This window comes from Oncorhynchus keta, unplaced genomic scaffold, assembly GCF_023373465.1.
Source record: "Oncorhynchus keta strain PuntledgeMale-10-30-2019 unplaced genomic scaffold, Oket_V2 Un_contig_6067_pilon_pilon, whole genome shotgun sequence".
NCBI classification, from domain to species: Eukaryota; Metazoa; Chordata; class Actinopteri; order Salmoniformes; family Salmonidae; genus Oncorhynchus; species Oncorhynchus keta.
Genome location: NW_026288657.1, coordinates 23,967 through 48,388, shown reverse-complemented (window position 1 = coordinate 48,388; position 24,422 = coordinate 23,967). Strand labels below are relative to the sequence as shown.

General features: G+C 49.0%; 2 protein-coding genes across 2 annotated transcripts in view; one reads left to right on the top strand and one right to left on the bottom strand.

The window, feature by feature from the left end:
• The first annotated feature begins 2,881 nt into the window (after positions 1-2,881).
• LOC127925675 (putative protein TPRXL) lies at positions 2,882-6,522 on the top strand. The gene is made up of 10 exons (XM_052510684.1): positions 2,882-2,959; positions 4,285-4,343; positions 4,436-4,750; positions 4,893-4,942; positions 5,003-5,042; positions 5,089-5,178; positions 5,241-5,527; positions 5,663-5,696; positions 5,865-5,898; positions 6,372-6,522. The coding sequence occupies exons 1-10, from the start codon at positions 2,882-2,884 to the stop codon at positions 6,402-6,404; spliced, it is 1,020 nt and encodes a 339-aa protein (XP_052366644.1). The 3' UTR covers positions 6,405-6,522.
• A 2,287-nt stretch (positions 6,523-8,809) lies between these two features.
• LOC127925674 (asc-type amino acid transporter 1-like) overlaps positions 8,810-24,422 on the bottom strand; it is a gene marked incomplete at its 5' end in the record, with an annotated part of 39,575 nt that continues 23,962 nt past the window's right edge. Inside the window, 4 exons of the mRNA XM_052510683.1 lie at positions 8,810-8,931; positions 13,602-13,779; positions 15,621-15,770; positions 17,161-17,257. Of these exons, the coding sequence (XP_052366643.1) occupies positions 8,828-8,931; positions 13,602-13,779; positions 15,621-15,770; positions 17,161-17,257 (529 nt within the window). The remainder of the gene's footprint in view (positions 8,932-13,601; positions 13,780-15,620; positions 15,771-17,160; positions 17,258-24,422) is intronic.

Sequence of the window (24,422 nt, the reverse complement as noted above, 5' to 3'; positions counted from 1 at the left end):
AGGAGGAGGGACTAGGGACACACAGTGACTGTCTGTAGAGGAGGGGAGGGACTGAGGGACACACAGTGACTGTCTGTAGAGGAGGAGGGACCAGGGACACACAGTGACTGTCTGTAGAGGAGGAGGGACCAGGGACACACAGTGACTGTCTGTAGAGGAGGAGGGACCAGGGACACACAGTGACTGTCTGTAGAGGAGGAGGGACCAGGGACACACAGTGACTGTCTGTAGAGGAGGAGGGACTAGGGACACACAGTGACTGTCTGTAGAGGAGGAGGGACTAGGGACACACAGTGACTGTCTGTAGAGGAGGAGGGACTAGGGACACACAGTGACTGTCTGTAGAGGAGGAGGGACTAGGGACACACAGTGACTGTCTGTAGAGGAGGAGGGACCAGGGACACACAGTGACTGTCTGTAGAGGAGGAGGGACCAGGGACACACAGTGACTGTCTGTAGAGGAGGAGGGACCAGGGACACACAGTGACTGTCTGTAGAGGAGGAGGGACTAGGGACACACAGTGACTGTCTGTAGAGGAGGAGGGACTAGGGACACACAGTGACTGTCTGTAGAGGAGGAGGGACTAGGGACACACAGTGACTGTCTGTAGAGGAGGAGGGACCAGGGACACACAGTGACAGTCTGTAGAGGAGGAGGGACCAGGGACCCACAGTGACTGTCTGTAGAGGAGGAGGGACTAGGGACACACAGTGACTGTCTGTAGAGGAGGAGGGACTAGGGACACACAGTGACTGTCTGTAGAGGAGGAGGGACCAGGGACCCACAGTGACTGTCTGTAGAGGAGGAGGGACTAGGGACACACAGTGACTGTCTGTAGAGGAGGAGGGACCAGGGACACACAGTGACAGTCTGTAGAGGAGGAGGGACCAGGGACCCACAGTGACTGTCTTTGAGACCAGAAATAGACAGCATTTGTAGACCCAGAGACCATATATTTAGCCTGGGTCTAAGTATGGCTCTGTGTCAGACCTTTACAACACATGCTTGGCCTGTCACATCTGTAACAGTATAGCTAGTTATTCCCACAGATGAGAAGTGGATCTATTCAGATAGTACTGTCTGGGCCTGTCACATCTGTAACAGTATAGCTAGTTATTCCCACAGATGAGAAGTGGATCTATTCAGATAGTACTGTCTGGGCCTGTCACATCTGTAACAGTATAGCTAGTTATTCCCACAGATGAGTTATTCCTGGGCCTGTCACAGATGAGAAGTGGATCTATTCAGATAGTACTGTCTGGGCCTGTCACATCTGTAACAGTATAGCTAGTTATTCCCACAGATGAGAAGTGGATCTATTCAGATAGTACTGTCTGGGCCTGTCACATCTGTAACAGTATAGCTAGTTATTCCCACAGATGAGAAGTGGATCTATTCTGATAGTACTGTCTGGGCCTGTCACATCTGTAACAGTATAGCTAGTTATTCCCACAGATGAGAAGTGGATCCCATTCAGATAGTACTGTCTGGGCCTGTCACATCTGTAACAGTATAGCTAGTTATTCCCACAGATGAGGAAGTAGATCCCATTCTGATAGTACTGTCTGGGACACAGTGAATTAGATGAGGAAGTGGATCCCATTCTGAAAGTACTGTCTGGGACACAGTGAATTAGATGAGGAAGTGGATCCCATTCTGAAAGTACTGTCTGGGACACAGTGAATTAGATGAGGAAGTGGATCCCATTCTGAAAGTACTGTCTGGGACACAGTGAATTAGATGAGAAGTAGATCCCATTCTGAAAGTACTGTCTGGGACACAGTGAATTAGATGAGACACAGTGAATTAGATGAGGAAGTAGATCCCATTCTGAAAGTACTGTCTGGGACACAGTGAATTAGATGAGACACAGTGAATTAGATGAGGAAGTGGATCCCATTCTGAAAGTACTGTCTGGAACACAGTGAATTAGATGAGGAAGTGGATCCCATTCTGAAAGTACTGTCTGGAACACAGTGAATTAGATGAGGAAGTGGATCCCATTCTGAAAGTACTGTCTGGAACACAGTGAATTAGATGAGGAAGTGGATCCCATTCTGAAAGTACTGTCTGGAACACAGTGAATTAGATGAGGAAGTGGATCCCATTCTGAAAGTACTGTCTGGGACACAGTGAATTAGATGAGAAGTGGATCCCATTCTGGAAGTACTGTCTGGAACACAGTGAATTAGATGAGGAAGTGGATCCCATTCTGAAAGTACTGTCTGGGACACAGTGAATTAGATGAGGAAGTGGATCCCATTCTGGAAGTACTGTCTGGGACACAGTGAATTAGATGAGGAAGTAGATCCCATTCTGATAGTACTGTCTGGGACACAGATGAGGAAGTGGATCCCATTCTGAAAGTACTGTCTGGGACACAGTGAATTAGATGAGAAGTAGATCCCATTCTGGAAGTACTGTCTGGGACACAGAGGAGGAAGTAGATCCCATTCTGGAAGTACTGTCTGGGAATTAGATGAGAAGTAGATCCCATTCTGAAAGTACTGTCTGGGACACAGTGAATTAGATGAGACACAGTGAATTAGATGAGACACAGTGAATTAGATGAGGAAGTGGATCCCATTCTGGAAGTACTGTCTGGGACACAGTGAATTAGAGGAGGAAGTAGATCCCATTCTGAAAGTACTGTCTGGGACACAGTGAATTAGATGAGGAAGTGGATCCCATTCTGGAAGTACTGTCTGGGACACAGTGAATTAGATGAGGAAGTAGATCCCATTCTGAAAGTACTGTCTGGGACACAGTGAATTAGATGAGGAAGTGGATCCCATTCTGAAAGTACTGTCTGGGACACAGTGAATTAGATGAGGAAGTGGATCCCATTCTGAAAGTACTGTCTGGGACACAGTGAATTAGATGAGGAAGTGGATCCCATTCTGGAAGTACTGTCTGGGACACAGTGAATTAGATGAGGAAGTGGATCCCATTCTGAAAGTACTGTCTGGGACACAGAGGAGGAAGTAGATCCCATTCTGGAAGTACTGTCTGGGACACAGAGGAGGAAGTAGATCCCATTCTGATAGTACTGTCTGGAACACAGTGAATTAACTCTGTGGTCTCATCATGTCATAATGATTGGCAGTGCTGTTTATAGGCAGATGGGCAGGAAGCATCCCTTGATATTAGTGGCATAGTTACTTACCCCTCTGCATTAAAAACCCTGCAGAGAGATTCTAGTGCAAAACCTCAGTCCTCACTATTTAGGCTATAAAAGGCAATAAACACAACATGAACATTCCTAGGCTTCGTTCCTGACGGTACCCTATTCCCTATGTAGTGCACTGCTTTTGAGCTGAGCTGTTACGCACCCTGGTCTAAAGTAGTGCACTACTTCCCTATTGACCCTGGTCTAAAGTAGTGCACTACGTAGGGAATATGATGCCATTTGAGGGGCTCCTCTAGTCTGGAATCCCAAACACTGTTTGCATAGACTAAAATTAGTTCCAAAGAGTTTTCAATAGTTTTCAATCTCCTCTCTCTCTTTTCAGGAGATTCAATAGTTTTCAATCTCCTCTCTCTCTTTTCAGGAGATTCAATAGTTTTCAATCTCCTCTCTCTCTTTTCAGGAGATTCAATAGTTTTCAATCTCCTCTCTCTCTTTTCAGGAGATTCAATAGTTTTCAATCTCCTCTCTCTCTTTTCAGGAGATTCAATAGTTTTCAATCTCCTCAATAGTTTTCAATCTCCTCTGTGTTTTCAGGAGTTTCATTAGTTGTGGACTTTGAACTTGTGCGTCAATGTCAAAGTAGGTTTGACTCTATGTACTTGGCGTCTGCTATTTTAAAAAAAAGGCAGTTAACTTAACACCTTAAATTGCCTCGTTGAAGCAAGTCGATTGAAGCAAGTTGAGTGCTAGGTGCTGCTGGGTTCAGTTTGGAACCTTTCACCTGCTGAATGTCTTAGGGCTTAACTGAAGCAGGGCTAAACTCTAGAAGGGCTTAAACTCTAGAAGGGCTAAACTCTAGAAGGGCTAAACTCTAGAAGGGCTAAACTCTAGAAGGGCTTAAACTCTAGAAGGGCTAAACTCTAGAAGGGCTAAACTCTAGAAGTCACTACAGGTCAGACCGTATCTCATCACCACCAAACTCTAGAGGTTATCTACAGGTCAGACATCTAAACACCAAACTCTAGAGGTTACTACAAACTCTAGAAGTCTCTACTACAGGTCAGACCGTAACTCAAACTCAGAAGGGCCTCTAGAAGGGCAAACTCTAGAGGTTCTACTAAACAGGTCAGATCTCTAGAAGGGCAAACTCTAGAAGTCACTAAACAGGTCAGACCGTATCTCATTAACACCAAACTCTAGAGGTTACTACAGGTCAGATCGTATCTCATTAACACCAAACTCAGAGGTTACTATCAGGTCAGACCGTAGAGGGATTAAACTCTAGAAACTGAAGCAGGTCTCAGGTCAGACCGTATCTCATCAACACCAAACTCTAGAAGTCACTACAGGTCAGACCGTATCTCATCAACACCAAACTCTAGAAGTCACTACAGGTCAGACCGTATCTCATCAACACCAAACTCTAGAGGTTACTACAGGTCAGACCGTATCTCATCAACACCAAACTCTAGAGGTTACTACAGGTCAGACCGTATCTCATCAACACCAAACTCTAGAAGTCACTACAGGTCAGACCGTATCTCATCAACACCAAACTCTAGAGGTTACTACAGGTCAGACCGTATCTCATTAACACCAAACTCTAGAGGTTACTACAGGTCAGACCGTATCTCAGGTCAGACCGTATCTCATCAACACCAAACTCTAGAGGTTACTACAGGTCAGACCGTATCTCAGGTCAGGTCAGACCGTACTCTCTCTAGAGGTTAACTCATCACAAAACTCTAGAGGTTACTACAGGTCAGACCGTATCTCATTAACACCAAACTCTAGAGGTTACTACAGGTCAGGTAACTACAGGTCAGACCGTATCTCATCAACACCAAACTCTAGAGGTTACTACAGGTCAGACCGTATCTCATCAACACCAAACTCTAGAGGTTACTACAGGTCAGACCGTATCTCATCTAACACCAAACTCTAGAGGTTACTACAGGTCAGACCGTATCTCATCAACACCAAACTCTAGAGGTTACTACAGGTCAGACCGTATCTCATCAACACCAAACTCTAGAGGTTACTACAGGTCAGACCGTATCTCAGGTCAGACCGTATCTCATCAACACCAAACTCTAGAGGTTACTACAGGTCAGACCGTATCTCATCAACACCAAACTCTAGAGGTTACTACAGGTCAGACCGTATCTCATCAACACCAAACTCTAGAGGTTACTACAGGTCAGACCGTATCTCATCACCACCAAACTCTAGAGGTTACTACAGGTCAGACCGTATCTCATCAACACCAAACTCTAGAGGTCACTACAGGTCAGACCGTATCTCATCAACACCAAACTCTAGAAGTCACTACAGGTCAGACCGTATCTCATCAACACCAAACTCTAGAAGTTACTACAGGTCAGACCGTATCTCAGGTCAGACCGTATCTCATCAACACCAAACTCTAGAGGTCACTACAGGTCAGACCGTATCTCATCAACACCAAACTCTAGAGGTCACTACAGGTCAGACCGTATCTCATCAACACCAAACTCTAGAGGTTACTACAGGTCAGACCGTATCTCAGGTCAGACCGTATCTCAGGTCAGACCGTATCTCATCAACACCAAACTCTAGAGGTCACTACAGGTCAGACCGTATCTCATCAACACAAACTCTAGAGGTTACTACAGGTCAGACCGTATCTCAGGTCAGACCGTATCTCAGGTCAGACCGTATCTCATCAACACCAAACTCTAGAGGTCACTACAGGTCAGACCGTATCTCAGGTCAGACCGTATCTCAGGTCAGACCGTATCTCATCAACACCAAACTCTAGAAGTCACTACAGGTCAGACCGTATCTCATCAACACCAAACTCTAGAGGTCACTACAGGTCAGACCGTATCTCAGGTCAGACCGTATCTCATCAACACCAAACTCTAGAGGTTACTACAGGTCAGACCGTATCTCATCAACACCAAACTCTAGAGGTCACTACAGGTCAGACCGTATCTCATCAACACCAAACTCTAGAAGTCACTACAGGTCAGACCGTATCTCATCAACACCAAACTCTAGAGGTCACTACAGGTCAGACCGTATCTCATCAACACCAAACTCTAGAGGTCACTACAGGTCAGACCGTATCTCAGGTCAGACCGTATCTCATCAACACCAAACTCTAGAGGTCACTACAGGTCAGACCGTATCTCAGGTCAGACCGTATCTCATCAACACCAAACTCTAGAAGTTACTACAGGTCAGACCGTATCTCAGGTCAGACCGTATCTCATCAACACCAAACTCTAGAGGTTACTACAGGTCAGACCGTATCTCATCAACACCAAACTCTAGAAGTCACTACAGGTCAGACCGTATCTCATCAACACCAAACTCTAGAAGTCACTACAGGTCAGACCGTATCTCAGGTCAGACCGTATCTCATCAACACCAAACTCTAGAAGTCACTACAGGTCAGACCGTATCTCATTAACACCAAACTCTAGAAGTCACTACAGGGAAAACAGGAAGTCATGGGAAGTAGTGGGAAGTGTAGCCAAAGGAAAACCACTGTAAATACTACTGTACCTCAGGGAGTAGTACACCGTTGAAACTTAATATCACCACAAAATCAATAGGCCGTATCAAAGAAACAAAACATTAAAAACATTCAAATTAATCCCACTTGTAAGGCACAATAAAATGGACAAAGTTTAGACTCATTTCAAAAACAAATACTACTAAAAAAAAAGAAAACAAATATCACAGAAAATAAAAGTTCCTTGAGTACAGTGTCTTGGCATTGGTTGTCTAGTGAAGAGAAGGGGAGGGGTATCGACCAATACAACCTTTACTGATCCTGATGCCCCTCCCACTAAACACAGCCTGAGGCAGCTTCTCAGAAGTACCAGGATGGAAGAGCCTGAGGCAGTTTCTCAGAAGTACCAGGATGGAAGAGCCTGAGGCAGCCTCTCAGAAGTACCAGGATGGAAGAGCCTGAGGCAGCTTCTCAGAAGTACCAGACCGATCGTATCATCAACACCAAACTCTAGAAGAGCCTGAGGCAGCTCTCAGGTCACCAGGAGAGCCTGAGGCAGCTTCTCAGAAGTACCAGGATGGAAGAGCCTGATCTCAAGCCTCTCAGAAGTACCAGGATGGAAACTTAGTCATATGTGTTTACTTTACACCAGGGCCCAGGTGCTGGAAAAGAGGGGGAATAGGTGCCATTTGGGATGCATTCAGGGAGTAGAAGGCAACGAACAGAAAGAGGTTTAAAAAGTCCCTGGTAGGCGGGCGGATCAGGCCGTTCTGGCAACTCAGCCCCTGAGATGGACAGGGGAGAGAGGTGTTCAGCCTCAGTCATTGTGTTTATCCGAGGCTGTGAGGGGGGGGGTCTTCAGTCATTGTGTTTATCCGAGGCTGTGAGGGGGGCCAAACTCAGTCGTTGTGTTTATCCGAGGCTGTGAGGGGGAGAGCTGTTCAGTCATTGTGTTTATCCGAGGCTGTGAGGGGGGCTCGTTCAGTCGTGTGTTTATCCGAGGCTGTGAGGGGGGGTCAGGTATCTCATTCAGTCATTGTGTTTATCCGAGGCTGTGAGGGGGGGCCGTTCAGTCGATGTGTTTATCCGAGGCTGTGAGGGGGGCCTGTTCAGTCTTGTGTTTATCAGGCAGGGGGGCCTGTGTGTTATCCGAGGCTGTGAGGGGGGGGGGGGCTCGTTCAGTCATTGTGTTTATCCGAGGCTGTGAGGAGGGGGAGGCTGTGAGGGGGGGATGCTGTTCAGTCATTGTGTTTATCCGAGGCTGTGAGGGGGGCCTCGTTCAGTCATTGTGTTTATCCGAGGCTGTGAGGGGGGGCTCGTTCAGTCGTTGTGTTTATCCGAGGCTGTGAGGGGGGGGCCTGTTCAGTCGTTGTGTTTATCCGAGGCTGTGAGGGGGGGGGCTCGTTCAGTCATTGTGTTTATCCGAGGCTGTGAGGGGGGGGGTGCTCGTTCAGTCGTTGTGTTTATCCGAGGCTGTGAGGAGGGGGCTCTTCAGTCGATGTGTTTATCCGAGGCTGTGAGGAGGGGGGCTCAGTTCAGTCATTGTTTTATCAGTCATTGTGTTTATCCGAGGCTGTGAGGAGGGGGGCTCTTCAGTCGTTGTGTTTATCCGAGGCTGTGAGGAGGGGGCTCTTCAGTCGATGTGTTTATCCGAGGCTGTGAGGGGGGGGCTCTTCAGTCGTTGTGTTTATCCGAGGCTGTGAGGGGGGCTCTTCAGTCATTGTGTTTATCCGAGGCTGTGAGGGGGGCCTTCAGTCGATGTGTTTATCCGAGGCTGTGAGGGGGGTTCAGTCGATGTGTTTATCCGAGGCTGTGAGGGGGGCTCGTTCAGTCGTTCAGTCGATGTGTTTATCCGAGGCTGTGAGGGGGCTCGTTTATCCGAGGCTCGTTCAGTCATGTGTTTATCCGAGGCTGTGAGGGGGCTCTTCAGTCGATGTGTTTATCCGAGGCTGTGAGGGGGGGGGGGGGCTCTCAGTCATTGTGTTTATCCGAGGCTGTGAGGGGGGGCTCGTTCAGTCGATGTGTTTATCCGAGGCTGTGAGGGGGGCCTCGTTCAGTCGTTGTGTTTATCCGAGGCTGTGAGGGGGGGGCTCGTTCAGTCATTGTGTTTATCCGAGGCTGTGAGGGGGGGGGCTCGTTCAGTCATTGTGTTTATCCGAGGCTGTGGCTGTGTTTATCCGAGGAGGGGGCTCGTTCAGTCATTGTGTTTATCCGAGGCTGTGAGGGGGGTGATCTCTGACAGGTCTTCTTGGGGGAACACCACGAAACACAGCTTCTGACCCACGTAGGTCACACACTCTGGAACAGACAGACATGGGGGTCAGGGACATATACAGTGAAGTCCCTGACTTCAACACGTGACTCAACATGATGGTGTTTGGGTGACTCTGGAAGAGCAGGCGTGTACTGCCCTCTAGTGGTAGATGACAACTTCATGACTAAAATGTAATTGTGTTGTAAGACACATAGCCTGCAGACAGCAGCATGTCATTCTGCCTTATCAGTGTTGATACAGAGACAGCAGCATGTCATTCTGCCTTATCAGTGTTGATACAGAGACAGCAGCATGTCATTCTGCCTTATCAGTGTCGATACAGAGACAGCAGCATGTCATTCTGCCTTATCAGTGTTGATACAGAGACAGCAGCATGTCATTCTGCCTTATCAGTGTTGATACAGAGACAGCAGCATGTCATTCTGCCTTATCAGTGTTGATACAGAGACAGCAGCATGTCATTCTGCCTTATCAGTGTCGATACAGAGACAGCAGCATGTCATTCTGCCTTATCAGTGTTGATATGGAGACAGCAGCATGTCATTCTGCCTTATCAGTGTTGATACAGAGACAGCAGCATGTCATTCTGCCTTATCAGTGTTGATACGGAGACAGCAGCATGTCATTCTGCCTTATCAGTGTTGATACAGAGACAGCAGCATGTCATTCTGCCTTATCAGTGTCGATACAGAGACAGCAGCATGTCATTCTGCCTTATCAGTGTCATTAAGGAGACAGCAGCATGTCATTCTGCCTTATCAGTGTCGATATGGAGACAGCAGCATGTCATTCTGCCTTATCAGTGTTGATACAGAGACAGCAGCATGTCATTCTGCCTTATCAGTGTCGATATGGAGACAGCAGCATGTCATTCTGCCTTATCAGTGTTGATACAGAGACAGCAGCATGTCATTCTGCCTTATCAGTGTTGATACAGAGACAGCAGCATGTCATTCTGCCTTATCAGTGTTGATACAGAGACAGCAGCATGTCATTCTGCCTTATCAGTGTCATTAAGGAGACAGCAGCATGTCATTCTGCCTTATCAGTGTTGATACAGAGACAGCAGCATGTCATTCTGCCTTATCAGTGTTGATACAGAGACAGCAGCATGTCATTCTGCCTTATCAGTGTTGATACAGAGACAGCAGCATGTCATTCTGCCTTATCAGTGTTGATACAGAGACAGCAGCATGTCATTCTGCCTTATCAGTGTTGATACGGAGACAGCAGCATGTCATTCTGCCTTATCAGTGTCATTAAGGAGACAGCAGCATGTCATTCTGCCTTATCAGTGTCGATACAGAGACGACAGCATGTCATTCTGCCTTATCAGTGTTGATACAGAGACGACAGCATGTCATTCTGCCTTATCAGTGTCATTAAGGAGACAGCAGCATGTCATTCTGCCTTATCAGTGTCGATATGGAGACAGCAGCATGTCATTCTGCCTTATCAGTGTCGATACAGAGACAGCAGCATGTCATTCTGCCTTATCAGTGTCGATACAGAGACAGCAGCATGTCATTCTGCCTTATCAGTGTTGATACAGAGACAGCAGCATGTCATTCTGCCTTATCAGTGTCGATACAGAGACGGCAGCATGTCATTCTGCCTTATCAGTGTTGATACGGAGACAGCAGCATGTCATTCTGCCTTATCAGTGTCGATACAGAGACAGCAGCATGTCATTCTGCCTTATCAGTGTTGATACAGAGACAGCAGCATGTCATTCTGCCTTATCAGTGTTGATACAGAGACAGCAGCATGTCATTCTGCCTTATCAGTGTTGATACAGAGACAGCAGCATGTCATTCTGCCTTATCAGTGTTGATACAGAGACGACAGCATGTCATTCTGCCTTATCAGTGTTGATACAGAGACAGCAGCATGTCATTCTGCCTTATCAGTGTTGATACAGAGACAGCAGCATGTCATTCTGCCTTATCAGTGTTGATACAGAGACACAGCATGTCATTCTGCCTTATCAGTGTTGATACAGAGACGACAGCATGTCATTCTGCCTTATCAGTGTTGATACAGAGACAGCAGCATGTCATTCTGCCTTATCAGTGTTGATACGGAGACAGCAGCATGTCATTCTGCCTTATCAGTGTTGATATGGAGACAGCAGCATGTCATTCTGCCTTATCAGTGTCATAAGGAGACAGCAGCATGTCATTCTGCCTTATCAGTGTTGATACAGAGACAGCAGCATGTCATTCTGCCTTATCAGTGTTGATACAGAGACAGCAGCATGTCATTCTGCCTTATCAGTGTTGATACAGAGACAGCAGCATGTCATTCTGCCTTATCAGTGTCGATATAGAGACAGCAGCATGTCATTCTGCCTTATCAGTGTCGATATAGAGACAGCAGCATGTCATTCTGCCTTATCAGTGTTGATACAGAGACAGCAGCATGTCATTCTGCCTTATCAGTGTTGATACGGAGACAGCAGCATGTCATTCTGCCTTATCAGTGTCGATACAGAGACAGCAGCATGTCATTCTGCCTTATCAGTGTTGATATGGAGACAGCAGCATGTCATTCTGCCTGATCAGTGTTGATACGGAGACAGCAGCATGTCATTCTGCCTTATCAGTGTTGATACAGAGACAGCAGCATGTCATTCTGCCTTATCAGTGTTGATACAGAGACAGCAGCATGTCATTCTGCCTTATCAGTGTTGATACAGAGACAGCAGCATGTCATTCTGCTGCCTTATCAGTGTCGATATGGAGACAGCAGCATGTCATTCTGCCTTATCAGTGTTGATACGGAGACAGCAGCATGTCATTCTGCCTTATCAGTGTCGATACCGAGACAGCAGCATGTCATTCTGCCTTATCAGTGTTGATACAGAGACAGCAGCATGTCATTCTGCCTTATCAGTGTTGATACAGAGACAGCAGCATGTCATTCTGCCTTATCAGTGTTGATACAGAGACAGCAGCATGTCATTCTGCCTTATCAGTGTTGATGCAGAGACAGCAGCATGTCATTCTGCCTTATCAGTGTCGATATAGAGACAGCAGCATGTCATTCTGCCTTATCAGTGTCGATATGGAGACAGCAGCATGTCATTCTGCCTTATCAGTGTTGATACAGAGACAGCAGCATGTCATTCTGCCTTATCAGTGTTGATACAGAGACAGCAGCATTTCATTCTGCCTTATCAGTGTTGATACAGAGATGGCAGCATGTCATTCTGCCTTATCAGTGTCGATATGGAGACGGCAGCATGTCATTCTGCCTTATCAGTGTTGATACAGAGACAGCAGCATGTCATTCTGCCTTATCAGTGTTGATACAGAGACAGCAGCATGTCATTCTGCCTTATCAGTGTCGATACAGAGACAGCAGCATGTCATTCTGCCTTATCAGTGTCGATATGGAGACAGCAGCATGTCATTCTGCCTTATCAGTGTCGATACAGAGACAGCAGCATGTCATTCTGCCTTATCAGTGTTGATACAGAGACAGCAGCATGTCATTCTGCCTTATCAGTGTTGATACAGAGACAGCAGCATGTCATTCTGCCTTATCAGTGTTGATACAGAGACATTCTGCCTTATCAGGATACAGCATGTCATTCTGCCTTATCAGTGTTGATACAGAGACAGCAGCATGTCATTCTGCCTTATCAGTGTCGATACAGAGACAGCAGCATGTCATTCTGCCTTATCAGTGTTGATACAGAGACAGCAGCATGTCATTCTGCCTTATCAGTGTCGATATGGAGACAGCAGCATGTCATTCTGCCTTATCAGTGATGATACAGAGACAGCAGCATGTCATTCTGCCTTATCAGTGTCGATACAGAGACAGCAGCATGTCATTCTGCCTTATCAGTGTCGATACAGAGACAGCAGCATGTCATTCTGCCTTATCAGTGTTGATACAGAGACAGCAGCATGTCATTCTGCTGCCTTATCAGTGTTGATACAGAGACAGCAGCATGTCATTCTGCTGCCTTATCAGTGTTGATACAGAGACAGCAGCATGTCATTCTGCTGCCTTATCAGTGTTGATACAGAGACAGCAGCATGTCATTCTGCCTTATCAGTGTTGATACAGAGACAGCAGCATGTCATTCTGCTGCTTTATCAGTGTTGATACAGAGACAGCAGCATGTCATTCTGCCTTATCAGTGTTGATACAGAGACAGCAGCATGTCATTCTGCCTTATCAGTGTTGATACAGAGACGACAGCATGTCATTCTGCCTTATCAGTGTCGATACAGAGACAGCAGCATGTCATTCTGCCTTATCAGTGTTGATACAGAGACAGCAGCATGTCATTCTGCTGCCTTATCAGTGTTGATACAGAGACAGCAGCATGTCATTCTGCTGCCTTATCAGTGTTGATACAGAGACAGCAGCATGTCATTCTGCTGCCTTATCAGTGTTGATACAGAGACAGCAGCATGTCATTCTGCCTTATCAGTGTTGATACAGAGACAGCAGCATGTCATTCTGCTGCCTTATCAGTGTTGATACAGAGACAGCAGCATGTCATTCTGCCTTATCAGTGTTGATACAGAGACAGCAGCATGTCATTCTGCCTTATCAGTGTTGATACAGAGACAGCAGCATACCTAACGTAGTTGACTGTAAGTTGCTCTGATTAAGAGCGTCTGGTGAATGACCTACGTGGACTTGCAATACAAGGAGTGTAGGAGTCACTCACCCACGACCCTGTAGACACATCTGGGCTTGTTCTTCCAGTGGACCCCGACGAAGTAGACGGGTACCCCGGTGAGCATGATGACGATCCCCATGCCACACACCACAGGCTCCGAGTACAGGCTGAACCCCAGCAGCACCGCCCAGAACGCCAGGTAACTGATAGGGACCAACACACTCACCTGAAGGGAGAGGGGGAGGAGGGAGAGGAGAGAAGGGGAATGAGGAGAGGATAGAGGTCAGGGGGAGAGAAGAGGGAGGATGGGGAGGATGTGGGAGGGGGAGGAGGGAGAGGAAGGAAGGAAGTAAGGAAGGAAGTAATAGAATGACAGTTCATTTCCTGGTTACCCATCAATAATAGACTGACAGTTCATTTCCTGGTTTTCCATCAGTAATAGACTGACAGTTCATTTCCTGGTTTCCCATCAGTAATAGAATGACCAGTTCATTTCCTGGTTTCCCATCAGTAATAGACTGACAGTTCATTTCCTGGTTTCCCATCAGTAATAGACTGACAGTTCATTTCCTGGTTTCCCATCAGTAATAGACTGACAGTTCATTTCCTGGTTTCCCATCAGTAATAGACTGACAGTTCATTTCCTGGTTTCCCATCAGTAATAGACTGACAGTTCATTTCCTGGTTTCCCATCAGTAATAGACTGACAGTTCATTTCCTGGTTTCCCATCAGTAATAGAATGACCAGTTCATTTCCTGGTTTCCCATCAGTAATAGAATGACAGTTCATTTCCTGGTTTCCCATCAGTAATAGACTGACAGTTCATTTCCTGGTTCCCCATCAGTAATAGACTGACAGTTCATTTCCTGGTTTCCCATCAGTAATAGACTGACAGTTCATTTCCTGGTTCCCCATCAGTAATAGACTGACAGTTCATTTCCTGGTTTCCCATCAGTAATAGACTGACAGTTCATTTCCTGGTTTCCCATCAGTGATAGAATGACCAGTTCATTTCCTGGTTTCCCATCAGTAATAGAATGACAGTTCATTTCCTGGTTTCCCATCAGTAATAGACTGACAGTTCATTTCCTGGTTCCCCATCAGTAATAGAATGACCAGTTCATTTCCTGGTTTCCCATCAGTAATAGACTGACAGTTCATTTCCTGGTTTCCCATCAGTAATAGACTGACAGTTCATTTCCTGGTTTCCCATCAGTAATAGACTGACAGTTCATTTCCTGGTTTCCCATCAGTAATATAATGACAGTTCATTTCCTGGTTGTGTGCACTAGTAAATAGTTCCCAGATATAGTAGATATACTACCACCAGATATAGTTGCACCAGATATAGTAGCATCAGATATAGTAGCACCAGATATAGTAGCAGATATAGTAGCATCAGATATAGTAGCAGCAGATATAGTACCACCAGATATAGTATCAGATATAGTAGCATCAGATATAGTAGCAGCAGATATAGTAGCAGCAGATATAGTAGCAGATATAGTAGCAGCAGATATAGTAGCAGATATAGTAGATATAGTAGCAGCAGATATAGTAGCAGCAGATATAGTAGCACCAGATATAGTAGCACCAGATATAGTAGCAGCAGATATAGTAGCAGATATAGTAGCAGCAGATATAGTAGACAGCAGATATAGTAGCAGCAGATATAGTAGCAGCAGATATAGTAGCAGCAGATATAGTAGCAGCAGATATAGTAATATATATAATAATAATAATAATATAATAATAATATAATAATATAATAATAATAGATATAGTAGCCATTTAGCTGACGCTTTATATCCAATATAGCACTTAGATATAGTAGCAGTCATGTGTGCATACAGATATAGTAGCAGCAGATATGGGTGGTCCCGAATCGAACCCACTACCCTGGCGTTACAGTAGCGCCATGCTCTACCAACTGAGCCACAGAAGGACCAGATATAGTAGCAGCAGATATAGTAGCAGCAGATATAGTAGCAGATATAGTAGCAGCAGATATAGTAGCAGCAGATATAGTAGCAGATATAGTAGCAGCAGATATAGGCCTGCTGTACCTTGATGGGACGTAGCAGGTTGGGTCTCTTCCAGCGATAGTACAGCAGGCCAGCGATGGTCACTCCATAGGACAGGAAGTTAATAAACGAGACATAGTTGATCAGGTTGTGAGTCTCTCCGATACACAGGATCACAATGGTGGCTCCGCACTGTGGAGGAGGAGGAGGGAAGCAGAGGTCAATGAACATAGACATTATACACAAAGCTATATAACACAGCCCTGGGGTTTGGGGCTATAGGAACTAGTACAGCCCTGAGGTTTGGGGCTATAGGAACTAGTACAGCCCTGGGGTTTGGGGCTATAGGAACTAGTACAGCCCTGGGGTTTGGGGCTATAGGAACTAGCACAGCCCTGGGGTTTGGGGCTATAGGAACTAGTACAGCCCTGGGGTTTGGGGCTATAGGAACTAGAACAGCCCTGGGGTTTGGGGCTATAGGAACTAACACAGCCCTGGGGTTTGGGGCTATAGGAACTAGTACAGCCCTGAGGTTTGGGGCTATAGGAACTAGAACAGCCCTGGGGTTTGGGGCTATAGGAACTAACACAGCCCTGGGGTTTGGGGCTATAGGAACTAACACAGCCCTGGGGTTTGGGGCTATAGGAACTAACACAGCCCTGGGGTTTGGGGCTATAGGAACTAACACAGCCCTGGGGTTTGGGGCTATAGGAACTAGTACAGCCCTGGGGTTTGGGGCTATAGGAACTAGAACAGCCCTGGGGTTTGGGGCTATAGGAACTAGTACAGCCCTGGGGTTTGGGGCTATAGGAACTAGTACAGCCCTGGGGTTTGGGGCTATAGGAACTAGTACAGCCCTGGGGTTTGGGGCTATAGGAACTAGCACAGCCCTGGGGTTTGGGGCTATAGGAACTAGCACAGCCCTGGGGTTTGGGGCTATAGGAACTAGCACAGCCCTGGGGTTTGGGGCTATAGGAACTAACACAGCCCTGGGGTTTGGGGCTATAGGAACTAGTACAGCCCTGGGGTTTGGGGCTATAGGAACTAGCACAGCCCTGGGGTTTGGGGCTATAGGAACTAGCACAGCCCTGGGGTTTGGGGCTATAGGAACTAGCACAGCCCTGGGGTTTGGGGCTATAGGAACTAGCACAGCCCTGGGGTTTGGGGCTATAGGAACTAACACAGCCCTGGGGTTTGGGGCTATAGGAACTAGCACAGCCCTGGGGTTTGGGGCTATAGGAACTAACACAGCCCTGGGGTTTGGGGCTATACAAACTAACACAGCCCTGGGGTTTGGGGCTATAGGAACTAACACAGCCCTGGGGTTTGGGGCTATAGGAACTAACACAACTGTGGACAAATGCAGGCAAGAATGGGGCTAATTTACACAGACTAGCAGAGTGGGAATAGGGGCGCAGTAATTTACACAGACTAGCAGAGCGGGAATAGGGGCGCAGTAACTTACACAGACTAGCAGAGCGGGAATAGGGGCGCAGTAACTTACACAGACTAGCAGAGCAGGAATAGGGGCGCAGTAACTTACACAGACTAGCAGAGCGGGAATAGGGGTGCAGTAACTTACACAGACTAGCAGAGCGGGAATAGGGGTGCAGTTTTTCAGGTGGATCATGGCCAACAGGTAAGGCAGGTGACCCTCTCTGGCTCCAGAGAAACACAACCTGGGGAGAAACAGGACCACAGCGTTAGGTGTGTATGCAGTTGGTTGGAGAGTGATGCCAGCAACATCAGGGTTGGAGAGTGATGCCAGCAACAACAGGGTTGGAGAGTGATGCCAGCAACAACAGGGTTGGAGAGTGATGCCAGCAACAACAGGGTTGGAGAGTGATGCCAGCAACAACAGGGTTGGAGAGTGATGCCAGCAACAACAGGGTTGGAGAGTGATGCCAGCAACAACAGGGTTGGAGAGTGATGCCAGCAACAACAGGGTTGGAGAGTGATGCCTTCAACAACAGGGTTGGAGAGTGATGCCAGCAACAACAGGGTTGGAGAGTGATGCCAGCAACAACAGGGTTGGAGTTTGTGATGCCAGCAACAACAGGGTTGGAGAGTGATGCCAGCAACAACAGGGTTGGAGAGTGATGCCAGCAACAACAGGGTTGGAGAGTGATGCCAGCAACAACAGGGTTGGAGAGTGATGCCAGCAACAACAGGGTTGGAGAGTGATGCCAGCAACAACAGGGTTGGAGAGTGATGCCAGCAACAACAGGGTTGGAGAGTGATGCCAGCAACAAGAGGGTTGGAGAGTGATGCCAGCAACAACAGGGTTGGAGAGTGATGCCAGCAACACCAGGGTTGGAGAGTGATGCCAGCAACAACAGGGTTGGAGAGTGATGCCAGCAACAACAGGGTTGGAGAGTGATGCCAGCAACAAGAGGGTTGTGGGTTGGAGAGTGATGCCAGCAACACCAGGGTTGGAGAGTGATGCCAGCAACAACAGGGTTGGAGAGTGATGCCAGCAACAACAGGGTTGGAGAGTGATGCCAGTAACAACAGGGTTGGAGAGTGATGCCAGCAACAACAGGGTTGGAGAGTGATGCCAGCAACAACAGGGTTGGAGAGTGATGCCAGCAACACCAGGGTTGGAGAGTGATGCCAGCAACACCAGGGTTGTGGGTTGGAGAGTGATGCCAGCAACACCAGGGTTGTGGGTTGGAGAGTGATGCCAGAAACACCAGGGTTGGAGAGTGATGCCAGCAACACCAGGGTTGTGGGTGGAGAGTGATGCCAGCAACACCAGGGTTGTGGGTTGGAGAGTGATGCCAGCAACACCAGGGTTGTGGGTTGGAGAGTGATGCCAGCAACACCAGGGTTGTGGGTTGGAGAGTGATGCCAGCAACACCAGGGTTGGGGTGGGTTGGAGAGTGATGCCAGCAACACCAGGGTTGTGGGTTGGAGAGTGATGCCAGCAACACCAGGGTTGTGGGTTGGAGAGTGATGCCAGCAACACCAGGGTTGTGGGTTGGAGAGTGATGCCAGCAACACCAGGGTTGTGGGTTGGAGAGTGATGCCAGCAACAACAGGGTTGGAGAGTGATGCCAGGAACAACAGGGTTGTGGGTTGGGGAGTGATGCCAGCAACACCAGGGTTGGAGAGTGGGTTGGAGAGTGATGCCAGCAACAACAGGGTTGTGGGTTGGAGAGTGATGCCAGCAACACCAGGGTTGTGGGTTGGAGAGTGATGCCAGAAACACCAGGGTTGGGGTTGAGAGTGATGCCAGCAACACCAGGGTTGTGGGCTGGAGAGTGATGCCAGCAACACCAGGGTTGTGGGTTGGAGAGTGATGCCAGAAACACCAGGGTTGTGGGTTGAGAGTGATGCCAGCTGACTATATTGGGGTGGTCCCCAGAGGAGAGGTTGAGAACCACTGACTATATTGGGGCGGTCCCCTGAGGAGAGGTTGAGAACCACTGACTAGACTTATTGGGGCGGTCCCCTGAGGAGAGGTTGAGAACCACTGACTATATTGGGGCTGTCCCCAGAGGAGAGGTTGAGAACCACTGACTATATTGGGCTGTCCCCTGAGGAGAGGTTGAGAACCACTGACTATATTGGGGCGGTCCCCTGAGGAGAGAACCACTGACTTGAGAACCACTGACTATATTGAGGCGGTCCCCTGAGGAGAGGTTGAGAACCACTGACTATATTGGGGCGGTCCCCAGAGGAGAGGTTGAGAACCACTGACTATATTGGGGCTGTCCCCTGAGGAGAGGTTGAGAACCACTGACTATATTGGGGCGGTCCCCTGAGGAGAGGTTGAGAACCACTGACTATATTGAGGCGGTCCCCTGAGGAGAGGTTGAGAACCACTGACTATATTGAGGCTGTCCCCTGAGGAGAGGTTGAGAACCACTGACTATATTGGGGTAGTCCCCTGAGGAGAGGTTGAGAACCACTGACTATATTGGGGCTGTCCCCTGAGGAGAGGTTGAGAACCACTGACTATATTGGGGCGGTCCCCTGAGGAGAGGTTGAGAACCACTGACTATATTGGGGCGGTCCCCTGAGGAGAGGTTGAGAACCACTGACTATATTGAGGCGGTCCCCTGAGGAGAGGTTGAGAACCACTGACTATATGGGGCTGTCCCCTGAGGAGAGGTTGAGAACCACTGACTATATTGGGGCGGTCCCCTGAGGAGAGGTTGAGAACCACTGACTATATTGGGGCGGTCCCCTGAGGAGAGGTTGAGAACCACTGACTATATTGGGGCGGTCCCCTGAGGAGAGGTTGAGAACCACTGACTATTGAGGCGGTCCCCTGAGGAGAGGTTGAGAACCACTGACTATATGGGGCTGTCCCCTGAGGAGAGGTTGAGAACCACTGACTATATTGAGGCTGTCCCCTGAGGAGAGGTTGAGAACCACTGACTATATTGGGGCTGTCCCCTGAGGAGAGGTTGAGAACCACTGACTATATTGAGGCTGTCCCCTGAGGAGAGGTTGAGAACCACTGACTATATTGGGGCGGTCCCCTGAGGAGAGGTTGAGAACCACTGACTATATTGGGGCTGTCCCCTGAGGAGAGGTTGAGAACCACTGACTATATTGGGGTGGTCCCCTGAGGAGAGGTTGAGAACCACTGACTATATTGAGGCGGTCCCCTGAGGAGAGGTTGAGAACCACTGACTATATTGGGGCGGTCCCCTGAGGAGAGGTTGAGAACCACTGACTATATTGGGGCTGTCCCCTGAGGAGAGGTTGAGAACCACTATATTGGGGCTGTCCCCAGAGGAGAGGTTGAGAACCACTGACTATATTGAGGCGGTCCCCTGAGGAGAGGTTGAGAACCACTGACTATATTGGGGCTGTCCCCTGAGGAGAGGTTGAGAACCACTGACTATATTGGGGCGGTCCCCTGAGGAGAGGTTGAGAACCACTGACTATATTGGGGCGGTCCCCTGAGGAGAGGTTGAGAACCACTGACTATATTGGGGCGGTCCCCTGAGGAGAGGTTGAGAACCACTGACTATATTGGGGCGGTCCCCTGAGGAGAGGTTGAGAACCACTGACTATATTGGGGCGGTCCCCTGAGGAGAGGTTGAGAACCACTGACTATATTGGGGCGGTCCCCTGAGGAGAGGTTGAGAACCACTGACTATATTGAGGCGGTCCCCTGAGGAGAGGTTGAGAACCACTGACTATATTGAGGCGGTCCCCTGAGGAGAGGTTGAGAACCACTGACTATATTGAGGCGGTCCCCTGAGGAGAGGTTGAGAACCACTGACTATATTGGGGCGGTCCCCTGAGGAGAGGTTGAGAACCACTGACTATATTGGGGCGGTCCCCTGAGGAGAGGTTGAGAACCACTGACTATATTGGGGTGGTCCCCTGAGGAGAGGTTGAGAACCACTGACTATATTGGGGCGGTCCCCTGAGGAGAGGTTGAGAACCACTGACTATATTGGGGCGGTCCCCTGAGGAGAGGTTGAGAACCACTGACTATATTGGGGCGGTCCCCTGAGGAGAGGTTGAGAACCACTGACTATTGGGGCGGTCCCCTGAGGAGAGGTTGAGAACCACTGACTATATTGGGGCTGTCCCCTGAGGAGAGGTTGAGAACCACTGACTATATTGGGGCGGTCCCCTGAGGAGAGGTTGAGAACCACTGACTATATTGGGGCGGTCCCCTGAGGAGAGGTTGAGAACCACTGACTATATTGGGGCGGTCCCCTGAGGAGAGGTTGAGAACCACTGACTATATTGGGGCGGTCCCCTGAGGAGAGGTTGAGAACCACTGACTATATTGGGGCTGTCCCCTGAGGAGAGGTTGAGAACCACTGACTATATTGAGGCGGTCCCCTGAGGAGAGGGGTGAGAACCACTGACTATATTGGGGCGGTCCCCTGAGGAGAGGTTGAGAACCACTGACTATATTGGGGCGGTCCCCTGAGGAGAGGTTGAGAACCACTGACTATATTGAGGCGGTCCCCTGAGGAGAGGTTGAGAACCACTGACTATATTGGGGCTGTCCCCTGAGGAGAGGTTGAGAACCACTGACTATATTGGGGCGGTCCCCTGAGGAGAGGTTGAGAACCACTGACTATATTGGGGCGGTCCCCTGAGGAGAGGTTGAGAACCACTGACTATATTGGGGCTGTCCCCAGAGGAGAGGTTGAGAACCACTGACTATATTGGGGCGGTCCCCTGAGGAGAGGTTGAGAACCACTGACTATATTGGGGCTGGTCCCCTGAGGAGAGGTTGAGAACCACTGACTATATTGGGGCGGTCCCCTGAGGAGAGGTTGAGAACCACTGACTATATTGGGGCGGTCCCCTGAGGAGAGGTTGAGAACCACTGACTATATTGGGGTGGTGCCCTGAGGAGAGGTTGAGAACCACTGACTATATTGGGGTGGTCCCCTGAGGAGAGGTTGAGAACCACTGACTATATTGAGGCTGTCCCCTGAGGAGAGGTTGAGAACCACTGACTATATTGGGGCAGTCCCCTGAGGAGAGGTTGAGAACCACTGACTATATTGAGGTGGTCCCCTGAGGAGAGGTTGAGAACCACTGACTATATTGGGGCGGTCCCCTGAGGAGAGGTTGAGAACCACTGACTATATTGAGGCGGTCCCCTGAGGAGAGGTTGAGAACCACTATATTGGGGCTGTCCCCTGAGGAGAGGTTGAGAACCACTGACTATATTGAGGTGGTCCCCTGAGGAGAGGTTGAGAACCACTATATTGAGGTGGTCCCCTGAGGAGAGGTTGAGAACCACTATATTGAGGTGGTCCCCTGAGGAGAGGTTGAGAACCACTGACTATATTGAGGCTGTCCCCTGAGGAGAGGTTGAGAACCACTGACTATATTGGGGTTGTCCCCTGAGGAGAGGTTGAGAACCACTGACTATATTGGGGCGGTCCCCTGAGGAGAGGTTGAGAACCACTGACTATATTGAGGCGGTCCCCTGAGGAGAGGTTGAGAACCACTGACTATATTGGGGCAGTCCCCTGAGGAGAGGTTGAGAACCACTGACTATATTGGGGCGGTCCCCTGAGGAGAGGTTGAGAACCACTGACTATATTGGGGCTGTCCCCTGAGGAGAGGTTGAGAACCACTGACTATATTGGGGCGGTCCCCTGAGGAGAGGTTGAGAACCACTGACTATATTGAGGTGGTCCCCTGAGGAGAGGTTGAGAACCACTGACTATATTGAGGCTGTCCCCTGAGGAGAGGTTGAGAACCACTGACTATATTGGGGCTGTCCCCTGAGGAGAGGTTGAGAACCACTGACTATATTGGGGCGGTCCCCTGAGGAGAGGTTGAGAACCACTGACTATATTGGGGCGGTCCCCTGAGGAGAGGTTGAGAACCACTGACTATATTGGGGCTGTCCCCTGAGGAGAGGTTGAGAACCACTGACTATATTGGGGCGGTCCCCTGAGGAGAGGTTGAGAACCACTGACTATATTGAGGCTGTCCCCTGAGGAGAGGTTGAGAACCACTGACTATATTGGGGTGGTCCCCTGAGGAGAGGTTGAGAACCACTGACTATATTGGGGCGGTCCCCTGAGGAGAGGTTGAGAACCACTGACTATATTGGGGCGGTCCCCTGAGGAGAGGTTGAGAACCACTGACTATATTGGGGCGGTCCCCTGAGGAGAGGTTGAGAACCACTGACTATATTGGGGCGGTCCCCTGAGGAGAGGTTGAGAACCACTGACTATATTGAGGCAGTCCCCTGAGGAGAGGTTGAGAACCACTGACTATATTGGGGCGGTCCCCTGAGGAGAGGTTGAGAACCACTGACTATATTGGGGCGGTCCCCTGAGGAGAGGTTGAGAACCACTGACTATATTGGGGCGGTCCCCTGAGGAGAGGTTGAGAACCACTGACTATATTGAGGTGGTCCCCTGAGGAGAGGTTGAGAACCACTGACTATATTGGGGCGGTCCCCTGAGGAGAGGTTGAGAACCACTGACTATATTGGGGCGGTCCCCTGAGGAGAGGTTGAGAACCACTGACTATATTGGGGCGGTCCCCTGAGGAGAGGTTGAGAACCACTGACTATATTGGGGCGGTCCCCTGAGGAGAGGTTGAGAACCACTGACTATATTGGGGCGGTCCCCTGAGGAGAGGTTGAGAACCACTGACTATATTGGGGCGGTCCCCTGAGGAGAGGTTGAGAACCACTGACTATATTGAGGCGGTCCCCTGAGGAGAGGTTGAGAACCACTGACTATATTGGGGCTGTCCCCTGAGGAGAGGTTGAGAACCACTGACTATATTGGGGCTGTCCCCTGAGGAGAGGTTGAGAACCACTGACTATATTGAGGCGGTCCCCTGAGGAGAGGTTGAGAACCACTGACTATATTGGGGCTGTCCCCTGAGGAGAGGTTGAGAACCACTGACTATATTGGGGCGGTCCCCTGAGGAGAGGTTGAGAACCACTGACTATATTGGGGTAGTCCCCTGAGGAGAGGTTGAGAACCACTGACTATATTGAGGCTGTCCCCTGAGGAGAGGTTGAGAACCACTGACTATATTGGGGTGGTCCCCTGAGGAGAGGTTGAGAACCACTGACTATATTGGGGTAGTCCCCTGAGGAGAGGTTGAGAACCACTGACTATATTGGGGCGGTCCCCTGAGGAGAGGTTGAGAACCACTGACTATATTGGGGTGGTCCCCTGAGGAGAGGTTGAGAACCACTGACTATATTGGGGCTGTCCCCTGAGGAGAGGTTGAGAACCACTGACTATATTGGGGCTGTCCCCTGAGGAGAGGTTGAGAACCACTGACTATATTGAGGCGGTCCCCTGAGGAGAGGTTGAGAACCACTACTATTGGGGCTGTCCCCTGAGGAGAGGTTGAGAACCACTGACTATA